The sequence below is a fragment of the Felis catus genome, chromosome B2, assembly GCF_018350175.1.
Source record: "Felis catus isolate Fca126 chromosome B2, F.catus_Fca126_mat1.0, whole genome shotgun sequence".
NCBI lineage: Eukaryota > Metazoa > Chordata > Mammalia > Carnivora > Felidae > Felis > Felis catus.
In genome coordinates this window covers 80,937,969-80,953,748 of record NC_058372.1, presented here as the reverse complement: position 1 = coordinate 80,953,748, position 15,780 = coordinate 80,937,969, and the positions used below count along the sequence as shown (strand labels likewise).

At 35.0% G+C, this 15,780-nt stretch overlaps 1 protein-coding gene across 10 annotated transcripts in view; it reads left to right on the top strand.

The window, feature by feature from the left end:
• Positions 1-15,780, top strand: part of MAP3K7 (mitogen-activated protein kinase kinase kinase 7) — an 86,008-nt gene that overhangs the window by 53,297 nt on the left and 16,931 nt on the right. For all 10 annotated transcript variants that reach the window (XM_003986380.6, XM_003986379.6, XR_006598030.1 and 7 more), the window contains one exon: positions 2,549-2,613. In XM_003986380.6, coding sequence (XP_003986429.1) covers positions 2,549-2,613 — 65 coding nt within the window. The remainder of the gene's footprint in view (positions 1-2,548; positions 2,614-15,780) is intronic.

Here is a 15,780-nt window from a genome sequence, read left to right as displayed (position 1 = left end):
GGTTAAGAGATGTCTCCAGGAAAATGTACTGTTGATTTTTACATGAAAAGGGTCTCAGGAAGTTTGGGAGATAGAAAAATAAGAGTAGTTAAGATAAGGGAAACATTGAGCTTACTTAAACCATTAAGAAAAACCACAGAAGTGGCTGTCTGGGAAGGACTCTGTTCAAATACCAGTTCAGGAAATAAGTTGTACTTATTAAGAGCAGCTTTTTGAAGAGACTGATGCTGTTTTTGTGACATTATTGTAAAAACAACTGAATTGACCTATAAGCTATTTCAACTGCCCTTTCTTTTTTGGGGGGTGGGGAATGTAGGTCTTATGATGGGCTAGGGATGTAGCTGTTTTGTTGCTGTTACTTAGAAAAGTTGTTCTAAAAAAATAATCACTTGTTCTCTATCATAAGTCATGAAAGTTCCGGAACTTACTACACAATGAATACTCAGGACATCATTGGCAGGATTCAGATTCCTTGATCAGGCATCTGTTGATATCATATTGGCCCTCAATTCTACTTTTTTTTCATTTATACTACCATGTGTAATATAGGTATGTACATTGCAAAGAACCATAAAAAAAATGTAAAATAAGAGAGTTTCTAAATTAGTATTTAGTTGCAAAGAAAATTCAGCATTAAGTTAAATTTACTAAGAACACACCCAGTGTTCATTTGCAATAATAATTTTATTTTTTTACATTCATATTTCTAAAACTTAAAAACAGTATTGGAGCAACAAGTATTTGTTGATTGCAGTCCTTTTTTGCTTTGTCTAAACTGTTTGCCAGATGGTTTCTGCCATGGTTATGCTAATTAAAATGCATTGCCTAATATTGCTTGCTTTGACTCATGTTTTAGCTTGAAGATTTCTCATTTTATGGCATTTGTTAACTGTGTCACCTCTTATTTACCCTACTTCCTTAAAAGTTTTTATTCCCCTTCTACCCCTACCTAGATTTGATTTTGTTTTTGGTGTTATTGTAGTGGTGATGTAATGATTTTTAAACACATGTGCTGGGTGGTTCCTGAGATTCACAAATGTTGCTAATCTGAAAAGAGAATTCCAGACACTTTTACAAGCCTGTCTCATCTAGGCTAATTTTAGAATGATTGTGTTGAATGAAATGTGCCTAAAATTGCTTATTACTCATGGTGGTGGGATTTTTTGTCCCCGGGAAAAGGGGGTAGTTAAAAATTATCACAAAAGTATATTAGTGTGCCTGATTCAATAAAAGTGCTATTTTTTTTGTTATTTTAATTCGTATTCAAAAGTTGGAACTTGGAATAAAATGGAATTTGAAGTAAATTTGAGCTAAAATTATGCAAAGAATTCTAAAACATAGCTTAAAATGAAAAAAAAAAGTGATGATGTCCTTATAAATTTGAGTTGGCTATAAACTTGAGTTTTTATGCTTACTGCATGTATTACTGCATTAAACATTATTCTTTTGTAAGGTCCTTTTAGTTTACATGCAAAATAATAATGGAGTCGTATGGATTAAGATGCTAAGTTATATTGCTGATTGGTTTAAAATAAGAAATTTAGGATTAGAGAAATATAAAATTATAAGAACAAATTCTGTCTGCTAATCAGGCCAGAACTGTTAGAGCACATGTTCTGAGTGCTGCCTCCTCACTAAGAAATTATATAATATAGCTTTCAGAGTCAAAAGAATTTTGAGTATTGTGTCAGCTGTTACAATATTTTGGTGTTTCCTTTTAGACAGCTGATCTCTCATCTTGGATATACCATATAAACAGCCCTATTCCCAAATAAAAGTGCTGAGTGAAGCTATTGCTTAATTTATTCTATTTTGCTAAAAACTTACATTTGTAGAATTTTTTCATAAGCTGATTTTTAGATTAAATTATTATTTGCATGGAAGTTCCTAAAGCAAGATTAACACAATAGCCCAATATACAACTTTCAACAAGCTGTATATTTGAGAATGGAATGAGAGTCATTGATTTTCAGTAGGAAATTAAGAGTTGTTCTCCAATAATAAATTGCTAGGTTCTGACAAAGACTAATGGGATTAAGTAAGTGTGACTCTGTAATAAGTTTAAACCTAAGCATCTTTTTTGGCCTTGAATGAACAAGGTACTGCTGTTGGTTAAAGTCAGTCACATCATACAACCTGCTGGCTAGCTGTCTTGCTGTAGAAACTGTAACGTAAGACCCTTGAAATAGATGCCATCATCAGCCCTGGCCCACAAGCATTTATCTATTTAAATACATGACAGAAGATGGTGCAAGAGAGTTCAGCAGCTATTCGTGTGGTAGGAGTGGTTATTGTATTAGAACCTACTTTATTGTAGACCAGCAATTTTTGAGTTAAAACTCTACAGCTGTTTCTCTTCCTTTCCTTACATCATTCTCTTCTCTCTCTCTTTTTTTTTTTTAAGCAATAAACTCAATTATTTTTCCCACAAACATTTTGTGTAGATCCAAGGAGCAACAAATTCCAACTTCCTACATAGCAGTAGCAACCTTGTTATCTGTTTGAATAGATCTCAGTATTCTATTTTTTTTTTTTAATCTTTTAAAAGGCAACGGACAGCCAAGACGTAGGTCCATCCAAGACTTGACTGTTACTGGAACAGAACCTGGTCAGGTAAGACTTGACATTTGAATTCTCTTTGAAGGAGAATAATGGGCAGAAGTTAAGAATTAACTATAATATATATACAGTGCAAAAGTAATTTTATGAGTTCACCTAAAATTGTGGTAGAAAAGTTCATTGGCACTTGAATTTAAATACTTAGGAGAAAAAAGTATAGATGCCATTATTAGGTTAACTTGAAGGATAATTTATCAAACTAAGTTGATTAATTCAGTAGTGCTCCATATATGTTATATGGTTTTTATATATGATTTAATAAGGAAGTATCAACTGTGTAATACAACACTTTGTCATTATCCCTGTCTCTAAAGTGAATCATAGTGACTCCTTTTTAGCAATAAGGTCAAAAAGATTTTTTTTACTAATTATTTTACTATAATTACTAATACTTACTAATAAATATTTCCGCAACAAAATGTCACTCCTGTAGCATCACATAAGGCACTAACATACATAGATGACTCTAACATCTTTCATTTTTGTAATATCCACTGGATTTTTATTTTTGCGAAATATGCTTAAGACTGTTTACTAAGCACATGGGTAAATTCTAGAAGGGCTTCTATCACACTTGCTAAGATTTTCTTCATCTTACATTTCTGGATGCTCTTCTGAACTCCTCTTACCTCTTTATCACTTTCTTTCAAAATGATCCAGACAGTGCTATAATTTAAACCATTAGTGACTAGTACAGACTTTTAACCAACAAGTATATAAAAGTGGCAGCTCAGCCATTGTTTTTTCTGTTATTCAGATCAATAGACTTGACATATGTAATTTATATATTTTTAAAATGAATGAGAATTACGAGGTATTTGTTGATTTGTTTTCAGTTGTGTTCAAATAAATTTTATGAGTATGCCATATATCTGAAGTCATAAAAATATCACATTATAGTTCATATTTATGTAAAATTACAGATTATATATTATAAACAAAGTGATTTAACTTACAGTAAAATGTACTGGTACCTTTCATTCCAGAAAGGTGTTTTATTATTACTTCATTTTTTATAAATCTTTTAAATTTTAGAGAATCTTTGTAGTCATTAATAAAAATTTGAAAGCCCTTTATAGCCATCAACTTAACTAACACAAACCACTTGAGATATTTAAATGATAAAGATCCTTGATCTTCATTTATATCTGGAAATATTTTTATTTCTCACAATGCCTGTACACACACACATACATTAAACATATATGTTAACTTATTATATATGATAGTAAGTGACCCTAAATCTGAAGGTATTGTAAATGAATACAGTCATTTTATTTTACTTTATTTTATCTTATCTTATCTTATCTTGTCTTATCTTATCTTATTTTATTTTATGACTTTTTCTGTATATCTGCTTTTATGAAACTCCAGAACCTTTGGATGAAATTTCCCACTTTCTCCCCCTCAAATACGTCAAGTATTAATGAGGGCATTTAGTAACAGATAGTTCAGCCTCTGGTATTTGCTTTGATTCCTCAGAGGCTTGATGAGCTCAGCCTTTTAAACTCTGTTTACTATTGCCATTGATATTCCAGTTATGAGAAATTATAGCCAAGTGTTCTCCCTTCAACTGGGAATGAGAAGCCTGCTCTAAGGCAATTCAGGAGCATCTGCTAGTGCAAGTGCTTTTCTCTGTGCTCAACAGTAAAGGCATTGGCTATAATTCAGGACTGACCTCACCAACAGCAAGCCTTCCTTATTTCCTCTTAAGTTTTATATTTCTTGAGATTATGATTGTTACCCTTTTCATTTACAATACCTTCAGTAGGAAAACCCTGGAACTGAGACACACTATGGTTGTTTGATAGTCATTTGCCTGAATTGTCACAGACCGCTATAGATTTCGAGTGAGGGGGAATTTGGGGTGGCAGTGCAACCTGTTCTAAGACAGATGATATGTAGCCATTGTACAGCCAGTTTTTAATATTGATCAACTCTTTCAAAATTATTTAAGTGTTATAAACTTAAAATGTCAGTTTGGGATGAGGATGGCAAATAATAATCCTAATGATTAGAAAATCCTAAACACTTTCCCCTGAAATGTTTAATGGCAAATGACCATTAAATGTTTTTAATTACTCATGAAAATAACACTCATTATATGAAAAGAAAAGTATGCACAATCTGGATTTTCAGAATTGAAGGTATACTTCTTTTTAAAGTCTGGCTACACAGTGATAAAACATACATGGGAGGTTTTGGTTGGTTGGTTGGTTGGTTGGTTGGTTGGTTGGTTGGTTTTAGCCATGGAAATTGATAAAGAACATGAAGAAAAGAATTTGCCCATCCCGTATAGTCATCAGAGGAAGAGAGAAAACTTATTAATAAAATTTAAGATTACATCTTATACAGAAAAGTAAAGTGAGTAGAGTTTATACTTTGGAGCTTGATTCAAGACTGACCTTAGAGCATCTGGGTGTCCCAGTCATCTGACTTCAGCTCAGGTTATGATCTCATGGTTTGTGAATTTGAGTCCTACATTGGGTGAGCTCGAGCCCTGCTTCGGGTAAGCCCTGCTTCAGGTAAGCACGAGCCCTGCATCAGATGAGCACCAGCCCCACTTCTCTCTTTCTCTCTCTCTCTCTCTCTCTCTCCCTCCCTCCCTCCCTCCCTCCCTCCCTCCCACTCTCCTCCCTCCCTCCCTCCCTTCCTCTCCCTCTCTCTTTTCTCTGTCTGCCCTTCGCTCATTTGTGCCCTCTCTCAAAAAAAAAAAAAAAAAAAAAAACAACAACAACTTAAAATCACTTAGACTTTACATCCGTAAATTAAAATTAAATTGGTTGTTTTCATACTGCCATTTCTCTTGAGTGGAACAGTGAATGAAGCAAGCTTCTGAGTTAAAGGTAGTTGTGAGTATTTGTGTAAAATATTGCATCCTTACAACTTACTTTTAAATTAATTCAGGTTTGTATTAAATCAGGAAACTTATTAAGCACGTATAATGGATCTGGCATCTTAGATACTTTGAAAACATACTGAGAAGGAAAACAGCAGCCCCAGGATGTCTAGGGACTGATCTGACACTGAGGCCTCAAGTACTGTTATAGAATCTGGACATAATAATTTCTCAGAACACCAGTAGACAGTGTTATGCTGAGACCATGATAAGATGAGGCAAAACAAGAACATATAATGTTGTCTCAGCACAGACAAAACCAAGGTCGCTGTGGCACACACAAAATACCAAACATTGCCTTCTAGCTGATGTGAGTGACTACTTTACCAGCTGCAGCTTTATGCTCACTCTAGTCTGCCTTCCCTGTAGAATTGCCTCTGCTTTCTGACAGTAGCCAATCTAGAGTGAACCCCTCCTTCCTTGGAGCCTGCCCCCAAATCTATAAGCTCTCTCTCAAACCCTCTCAGAGAGACCCCACAGTCCCCCATAGTGAGCACTGTGCTTCATTGCAATGAATGTTAAGCCCATTGCATCCCACCATGGGTATGTTCCTGGTGGTCTTTGGCTAGGAAACATTGACAATCCTAAGAAGGCCCAGCCCCCTGATGTTTTTGGGCACATCAGACTTATGCCCAGATCAATTAGAGAACTATAGTAGTAACAGCCACCATTTATTTGTTGTGCACCAACTTTGTGCCAGTCAGGCCTTTATGTTATTTAAATCTTAACCCTGTAAATTTGGTACTTTTCATTTTCCTCATTTTGCAGATGAATAAACTGAGGGCTAGAGAAACATTCCTAAATGTCTTCCCTTGTACTGCCAGTAATGGGTATAACCAAGTTATGAATCCAGATCGATTCCAGAACACACAAACTACGCTGCCTTCTGTCTTGCATGCAAAACTGCATGTATTGTGTGCTAAAGTAATCCTACATCTCTTCCATTTCAAGTGTTTTGACTTCCAGTAGTCTGCATCATGATTACTAATTTAAGTAGTTTTCAGTGATGATGAGTTTTAGCTTTACCATATTATTGACCAAGGCCAATCCACCTTGATAATAAATTTCTACAGATGGCTGCACAAATTTATTTTTTATACATCTGGGTGAGCCTTTCTATGTTTTACTAAAATTAAATATTTTCATGTATGTCTGCATGTCCTTTCTAGAGTTGTATCCAATATAGATCTGTTTTCAAGATGTCTCTTGGAGGGGGCAGCAGTCAGTAAAAATCACAACTGCAAGATGATGTGATTATGATTACTTAGAGAACTAGGCATGCTGTATTTTATATGGACTTTAAAATCTACTTTTATTAGTCAAATATATACCTCAAGGCAAGCTCTTTAATTTTCCTGAGGTTTAGCAATCTTATGTACCAGCGGGGACCATAACACTCACCCCATGGGGTTCTTACAACATGCGAAAGTACCAGACACACTGTAGATGTTTAGTAATGTATACCCACCTCCCCATAGTATACTTCCCAGGGTACTTACCACTTCCTTGCTCTCACTATAGTATATTTTTGTTGTGGTTTAGTTTTTTGGTTTTGGGGGCTTTTGGGGGGGGCACTTTTTTAATTCAAGTTAGTTAACCTACAATGTAGTCTTGGCTTCAGGAGTAGAACCCAGGGATTCATCTCTTACATCCCAAAAAGTGCCCTCCTTGATGGCCATCACCCATTTAACCCATTCCCCCACCAACTGCCCCTCCAGCAACCCTCAGTTTGTTCTCTGTGTTTAAGAGTCTCTTACGGTTTGCCTCCCTCACTGTTTTTATCTTATTGTACCTTCCCTTCCCCTGTGTTCATCTGTTGAGTTTCTCAGATTCCATACATGTCTCACTACAGTATATTACTATCCAGAAATCAAACAAAAATAGCACTAAGAAAGAAGTAAAATCCCATTGGCATTCAATTATTTCTATATCAAAGAGAAGCTTCTGTTAAGGATCATAGAAAGTATTTGCCTTAAAGACCTAATTTAATCACATATCAATTGTTATTTATTCAAGGGATATAATTTATTATACTACTTCTTTATCCTCAGTGTGCATCTCCGTCAGGATAATTTTCTGTTAAAGGTCTAAATCAGAGACTTACTTAATAGTTTTAAATAATTACTGGTTCAGGGGCGCCTGGGTGGCTCAGTTGGTTGAACGTCTGACTTTGGCTCAGGTCATGATCTTGCTTGGTTTGTGAGTTTGAGCTCCACATCAGGCTCTGTGCTGACAACTCAGAGCCTGGAGCCTCCTTCAGATTCTGTGTCTCCCTCTCTCTCTGCCCCTCCCATGCTCATGCTCTGTCTCTCTCTGTCTCTCAATAATAAATAAATGTTTAAAAAATTTTAAATAATTCCTGGTTCATAGTACACCTTTCTCTTGGAGAATTTAAAGACCAAAAGACCATATAAGAATAATAAAATTCTAAAATTTCCTTAATGGATTTCCTTATAGTGAAGCTAGAATTAGACTGAGCCTACACCTTCAGATTAGAAAGAATGTTGTCAGTATTACCTGTCATGTATGGATTTAATTGAATTATCTGTGACTGCTATAATGGAGGAAGTACCCTTGTAAAACCACATCACCAACTTGATACCCATTTCTTTTTAATGTTTATATTATTCATATGTTACTTCAGCAAAATTATTATATAAATCACTATTTAATCTCTGTGTTTTGTGTTTGTATAATCTTAGCAAGTAAGAAAATTTCTGAGGGTTTTAAATAGCTTTTAAATTTCAGTCTAAATAGTATCTCTGGCCATAAATTCTTATAAAAATATTTTCCCAGTCGTTCAGGTGAGACATAAAATGCAAAGCTTTATTTTTGTCTGTAAAATAATTCCCAATTCCTTTTTATAAATATAGCGATAAAGTTCTGGGCAAAGTCCAATTCTGTTTCATATCCACTGATGGTAATTTGCCCTCTGGTTTAATTTTGGGTTAGTATTCTTTTGCTGCCTTAAATTGCACTGTGGCATTTCTGAACTCCCGTAACCACTTTCATATCCAATCCTGTGGTAAGTCAAGTTTTTCTATCTCGCTTAAACTTTATACTTTGTATAAGAATAAAGTAATTGTAAATATCCTGAAGGAAGGAGGAACCCAAATGAGTTTTAGTAGTTTGAGAGCATATATAATCGTAAGAATTTCACCAGTGATTTTTTAAATAGCTACTATAAAATAAGAGTATACCTTAGTTTGCAAGCAGTAACATAACTTTAATCCATAAAATCGTTTGATTTTTTTCATTGTCAAATATTACCTGATCCTCTTACTTATATCTTGTATTTTTCAGGTGTTCAAAAAATACAGTTATGGCTTGTCTTTAAATATTTCTTTTGTTTTTTAATATGAACATTTTAGCATATTGTTATTCTTTGAGATACCAATTTCTTGAAATAGGAAGGCTTACTTAGTTAATTTAAGGGTATAAATTTACCTCATGTCTTTTTGTAGTTTTAAGGAAAGACTAGTTTTGAAACTTGACTTAAGAATATTAGTCTTATTTCTTAGTTTTTATAGCCATAGGAAATCTCAAGTAGAACAAATGATTATGCACCTGGGGTGCTAAATGTTCTTGGAAAGTAGAGAGTGAAAAATAAATGAGTAGCAAAGGATTCTCCTGGGAAAGATTTAAACTTAAGGAATACGGTACTATAATTTGTACTAGGTCCAGATAGGAATATGTGTTTTAACATGACAAATGGTCAGTGGCTTTTTTAAAAAAATTTTTTTAATGTTTATTTATTTTTGAGACAGAGAGACAGAGCATGAACAGGGGAGGGTCAGAGAGAGAGGGAGACACAGAAGCCGAAGCAGGCTCCAGGCTCTGAGCTGTCAGCACAGAGCCCGAAACAGGGCTCGAACTCAACAGACCATGAGATCATTACCTGAGCCGAAGTCGGAAGCTCAACTGAGCCACCCAGGTGCCCTGCTTTTTTTTTTTTTTTTTTAATACAAATTCATTCTTATCTTTTGTAAGCCCAAGTCTTACTTATACTGTATCTTGTTTAATTTCTCATAACTTATATTGAGTCTCACGTGTCCACAAGCACTTGTATTTATTTCTCCTCTTAAAATGTTAAAGTAAGAATATTAGCACAAAATTAGATTGACTCTGAAACCCCCCTCTGCCAGCATTTTGAAGAAAAATTGTTCTTGGTTTATAATAGAAATTATAACTATGGTCAAATCATTTTATCCTTAAGTCATCAAAACTTTCTTTTAGTCAGAGAAGGTTTAAAGAACTCGTGAGTAATGTCATAGAGTCTGTACTTGTTTTACCAAGGGTAACAACTTCCTAAGAGGAAGAGTTACATATTTCATCACTGGTTCTTTTTGGTGTGTATTCTAATTCTCCTGAGTACAAAAGGTAAATGAGTCTAAACATCCATCTTATATCTGAGTGCTAACAGTTTATGTTATCATTTTATTCAGTGAGTATTTATTATGTAGTTACTGTATATTCGGCAATATCCTAAATCCTGGGGAATACAAAATAAAAGTATACATGATTTCTCCCCTTAGGGTATTATAATGCTTTTGAGGAATAGCAACCTTTGAGGGTAATATAAACTATTTCCAGCTCAAGTTTAAGTTTATGTAGTAGCAGACTATAAATACAGCCAAACTTCAAAGGAGAAAAATGTCTTTGTGATAGGAATTAGTCACTAAATATGTTTTATAGAAAGAACTGTGATTTTGATCTTGAGAGGGAATTGTTAGGTGCTGCAAGTGCACTCATATATTCCTGTCTTGTGATACAACCTAATTATCATTCATTTAGTGAGCATTTTTATCGTGTCAAGAACCCCTTCAGGTACTTTATTTCATTTGATTTTTTACAAACTGATGAAGTGGGTAATACTGTCCTCATTTTACTGTTGAGTCTTAGAGGTTAAATAACTTAACCTAAAGCCACAGAGCTAATGAATGGCAAGCTAAAGACTCCAGTTCTGGGTTGTATTTTATCCAGTGCCTGACTTCTTAAACTATTACTACTACTTCTCATCCACACTTGATAAATGAGCTTAAGGGCTGAGTTACTCAAGTTTACACAGCTATCAATGGCAGACTGGGATTTAAGCCCAGGTCTGCAAAATATATTTAGACTAAATCATGTGAGTTTGCTGATATTTTGATGTTTAAAAATGTCAGTTTTGGAGCTCCTGGGTGGCTCAGTCAGTTAAGCGTCCAACTTCAGCTCAGATCATGGTCTTGTAGTTTGTGAGTTCAAGCCCTGCATCAGGCTGTCTGCTGTTAGCACAGACCCTGCTTTGGGTTCTGTCCCCCTCTCTCTCTGCCCCTCCCCTGCTTGTGTGCGCTTGCTCGCTTGCGCTCTCTCTCTCTCAAAAATAAACATTTTTTTTTAAAAAGTCAGTTTCATATAGTTCAGTTTTCATACTTGGTCTTTGCACTAGACCATATAATCCTTGGATGAATATGGAGTCAAGATTAAAAACAGGGAGAGAAAGAGGGGCATAAGGAATTGTCAGAGTAGAGAACATCTGGATAAGGTAAAACCTGCCAATGGAAGGTCAGGAATGCCAGGGTGAAAATTTCAGAATTATTCCATAACAACCAGTAAATGAACATTTTGTACTTTACACACTGCTAGAATAAAGCAATCTTCAAACACAGGGTCTGGCTTTGTGCTCAAAGAACCAAGAATATAACAAGAATGAGCATTTAATGTGGAAGGGACTCTGAGGTGAGCCTTACAGAATGGAGAGGAATTAGCAAGGAGGAGAGAACAGAATGAGTATTGTTATACACAGGGCACCTTTGTAAGTGTGGCATGCATAAACTAAGGTTTTGGAAAAGACTGGTCTGATAATTGAGTTGAAAATTGTTTATGGTATAGAAAAGCTTTTTGGAATTTCAGTAGGTACCCAAGATGAGAGTAACATTCCACCAGTCATTTCTTCAATTATTTTATGATTTATTTCTGAACTTGTTATAAAAGTGCCTTTTATTTTTAGTACCCTCAATTCATTGTGAGTTGTCAAAACTTAAAATAACAGAACGTTAGCAGTGAATGATACACTAAAAGTCATCACATCTTTAACCCAGCCCCAACCCCTCTGTAGATAAAGGAGGCTTCTTGAAATAAACTAAATCAGACATTGTACTATAATTAGAATTCACATTGCTAATTTCTACTCAAGGGTACTTTCCACTGCTGTATTGCCCCTCGTTTTACTTAATGCAGTCTTTGAGTGTTTTACTTTTTTCTTTTTTTTTTTTTTTTCTAATGTTCTTTCATTTCTTGAGAGAGACAGAGACAGAGTGTGAGCAGGGGTGGGGCAGAGAGAGAGAGGGAGACACAGAATCCAAAGCAGACTCCAGGCTCTGAGCTGCCAGCACAGAGTCCAATGTGGGGCTCGAACTTACAAACCGTGAGATCGTGACCTGAGCCGAAGTCAGATGCCCAACCAACTGAGCCACCCAGGCAGCCCTTTGAGTGTTTTTCTGTGTTTACATATTGAAATTGGACATAAGGTTCTTCATGAATGTGTGTGCTTTTTATGTTTTACTTTGTATATGTATAACTCCATATTCTTTTTTGTGTCTTCTGTAGGGTATTCACTAACACTTCAAGAAAAACAGGTGCTTTTAAAAAAAAGATTCTTGGGGCGCCTGGGTGGCGCAGTCGGTTAAGTGTCCGACTTCAGCCAGGTCACGATCTCGCGGTCCATGAGTTTGAGCCCCGTGTCGGGCTCTGGGCTGATGGCTCAGAGCCTGGTGCCTGTTTCCGATTCTGTGTCTCCCTCTCTCTCTGCCCCTCCCCCGTTCGTGCTCTGTCTCTCTCTGTCCCAAAAATAAATAAACGTTGAAAAAAAAAATTTAAAAAAAAAAAAAAAGATTCTTATAAAATCCATTTTAGTTCATATGTCCTTTGAGAGTTTTTAATATATGAAATAACAATAGATAAGAATATATGAATATGTAAGTTGCGAAAGCTGATAATAAAATGGACACTCATGAATCCACCACACAGCTTAGGAAATGGAACATGATCGATGCCTAGGAGTCTTTTCTTTGTATTCCTTGCCTGTGGCCTCCCTGTCATCCACCAGCCTACAGTACCATTTTCTCTCAGACCACGTTTCTAGACTTTTTATAAATATCTCTGGTTAAGAAATTATCTTCTCTTAAATGGAATTTAAGTTTGTTAAATGTAGTTTCATAGATGGCTGTTAAATTTTGTCAAATGCCTTTTTATATATCTATTGAGAATTTTTTCCTTTAATCTGTTAATATAATGAATTGGATTAATAGAATTCCTGTCATCAAGTGGCCTTTGCATTTGTGGGATACCCTCAATTTTTCAAATTATTTTTATTGTCTTTACATTGCCAAATTTCATTTGCTAGTGTAATTTTTAGGACTTTTAACTTTGCACGTATTTTCATCAGTGAGGTTAGCTAGTAGTATTTCTTATTCTGTTGTTTCTTAATCAGGTTTATTGCTTTCACAGAATGAGTCAAGAAGTGTTTCTTTTTTCTAGAATAATTTCTTTAAGATGGAAAGCAATATTTTCTTGATTGTTTGATAGAACTCAACTGTAAAATCCTCTGAGTTTGGGGTTTTCTTTAATGTGTAGAAATTTTGGTGATTTATATATTTTTTGGAATTTGTTACACTTGATTTTTTTTTTGTTTTATTTTTAATTTACTAACCACCAAATTTTTGTAGTATTCTCATTTTTATTTTGTTATCGGGGGGGGGGGGACTGATAACTTTGTTCTTTTTCTAACTTTGTAAGTTAAATGTCTATCTTGTAAATTGTCACTACTTCTGATTTTTTTCATCTAAATATTTAGAATTAAATATTTTTCTCCAAGTGCATCTTTAGTTGCATCCCACAGGTTTTACTGTGTTCCATGGTAAAAATCACTTACTTTCTCATTTCCACTTTGTTTTCTTTGACCAGTGAGTTATTTAGAAGTATTTTTAAATGTCTAAACAGGGGCGCCTGGGTGGCTCAGTCGGTTGAGCGTCCAACTTCGGCTCAGGTCATGATCTCACAGTCTGTGAGTTGGAGCCCTGTGTCGGACTCTGTGCTGAGAGCTCGGAGCCTGGAGCCTGCGTCAGATTCTGTGTCTCCCTCTCCCTCTGTCCCTTCCCTGCTCATGCTCTGTCTCTCTCTGTTTCAAAAATAAATAAAAACATTAAAAAAAAATTTTTTTAATGTCTAAACATGAGATTTTTAAGGTTAATTTTGAATCAGTACAAAAATACATGGTTTATATAATAATTTTTTTTAACTTTTTTGAGATTTGCTTTATAGTTTAGTACATGATCAGTTTTCATAAATGTTCCATGGTGCTTAAAAAGAATGCATATTCTCCAATTTTTAGTCATATCTTTTGGAGTTCAGGTTTCACTAGTTTATATATATATATTTTTTGGTCTGCTTTTTTTTTTTTTATTAAATTATTTATTTATATTTTTTGAGACAGAGAGAGATAGAGCATGAACGGGGGAGGGTCAGAGAGAGGGAGACACAGAATCTGAAACAGGTTCCAGGCTCTGAGCTGTCAGCACAGAGCCCGATGCAGGGCTCGAACTCACAGACTGCGACATCATGACCTGAGCTGAAGTCGGCCGCCCAACCGACTGAGCCACCCAGGCACCCCTGGTCTGCTTTTATAAAATATTTACAGAGGAGTATTAAAATACCTCATGATAATGGTGAATATGTCCCTTTCTCCTTGCAGTTTTATTGCTTTATCTATTTGGAAGCGATATATAGATACAGCATGTAGTATAATAGGTAGAGCACATAAGTTTTGAATTGTTGTTACATAGTGAATTGACTCATTTATCATTTTATCTCCTTCTCTAATCATGTTTTTTTTTTTTTTTTGCCCTAAAATGTATCCTCTCTCATATAATATAGCTGAATAACTTTATTTTGGGTAGGTTTGCCTGATTATCCTTTTTTATCCGTTAACTTCCTGTTTTCTCTATCTCTGTTAGATCTAATTCTTATAAACAATGTTTAATCTAGCCTGACACTCTGATTTTTTTAAATATCTTAATTGAAGAGTTTAATCCATTTATATTATTGATAAGTTTGCTCCTCCTTATTTTATGCTTTCTTTTTTCTCTTTTTTTCTCCTTCTTTGCCTTCCTTTGAATTGAACAAATACATTTCTCATTCCATTATTTGTCTTTCTTATTTGGAGTCATATGTATTATGTTTTGTAACTACCTGAGAAACTTTAACACTCATACTGAACCTAAAGTTAACATCTTTATTCTTATCCTCAACAATGTAAGCATTTTTAAAGCATTCCTTATTTTGCTTATGCTTTTGTTCAGTTTTTAGTTCCATCTTATTTATTTTTTGCTTGGTAATTTTGTAAATTAGTCATGTTTCCATTGTTTAATATTTTCTGTGTATAGATTCATCCTTGTGTTTACCAACATTCCTGATTGTAACTAGGCCCTTCCATCAGAGGAAAACTTTTCTTACCCCTAAAGTTCATGCTTTAGATATTGTTATAAGAGTATATGGATGGTAGACTCCCTTTTTGCTTGTCTAAGAATGTTATTTTGACCTCATTCTTTACATTTTTGTTGGCTAACCTATTCTAAGTTGGCAGTTAATCTCTTTTTGCAGTTTAAAGATATTCCACTTGCTTCTGGCTTCTGGCTTCCTTTTTGCTGTTGAGAATCTCACTAGTATTCTTTTGTGGATAATCTTTCTCTGGCTGCCTCCTTCTATCTTCTATTTGTCTTTGTTTTCTAGAATTTGACGATGATATGACCCATGTTTAACTCAGTTATTGTAGCTTTTCTGTTATTTTTTCTGCTTGGGATTGGTTGTCATTGGGATTTGTTGTATCTTCTATCAATTATGGAAATATTTTATGAATTCACAGTATACATTTTCTCCCCTTCACCCAGAGCCACTACCAATGCAGACAAATTTATTTGCTATCTGCTTTTATAGGGTAGATGTTTTTCCTAGTTTACTTTTTCCCCAAGAGTGAAGACTTTCTTGGGTTTTAGCTTTAAGCAAGGCAGTTCTCTGGTCTCACTCCCATCCTACAAAGGCCCAAGACTTTATGCTTATTCCTCTGAGTACAGAAAGTAAGCAAAACAAAAGCTCTAGGTCATTCGTGTTCAACTGAAATTCCCGTCTAATAGCTTAAGCACTTACTAGACTCCTACTCCTGCTTTATTTCTGGTCTCAGAGCATTTCTCTTACTTTCTTGAAAGCTCAGCAGTTTTGTTTCTTGT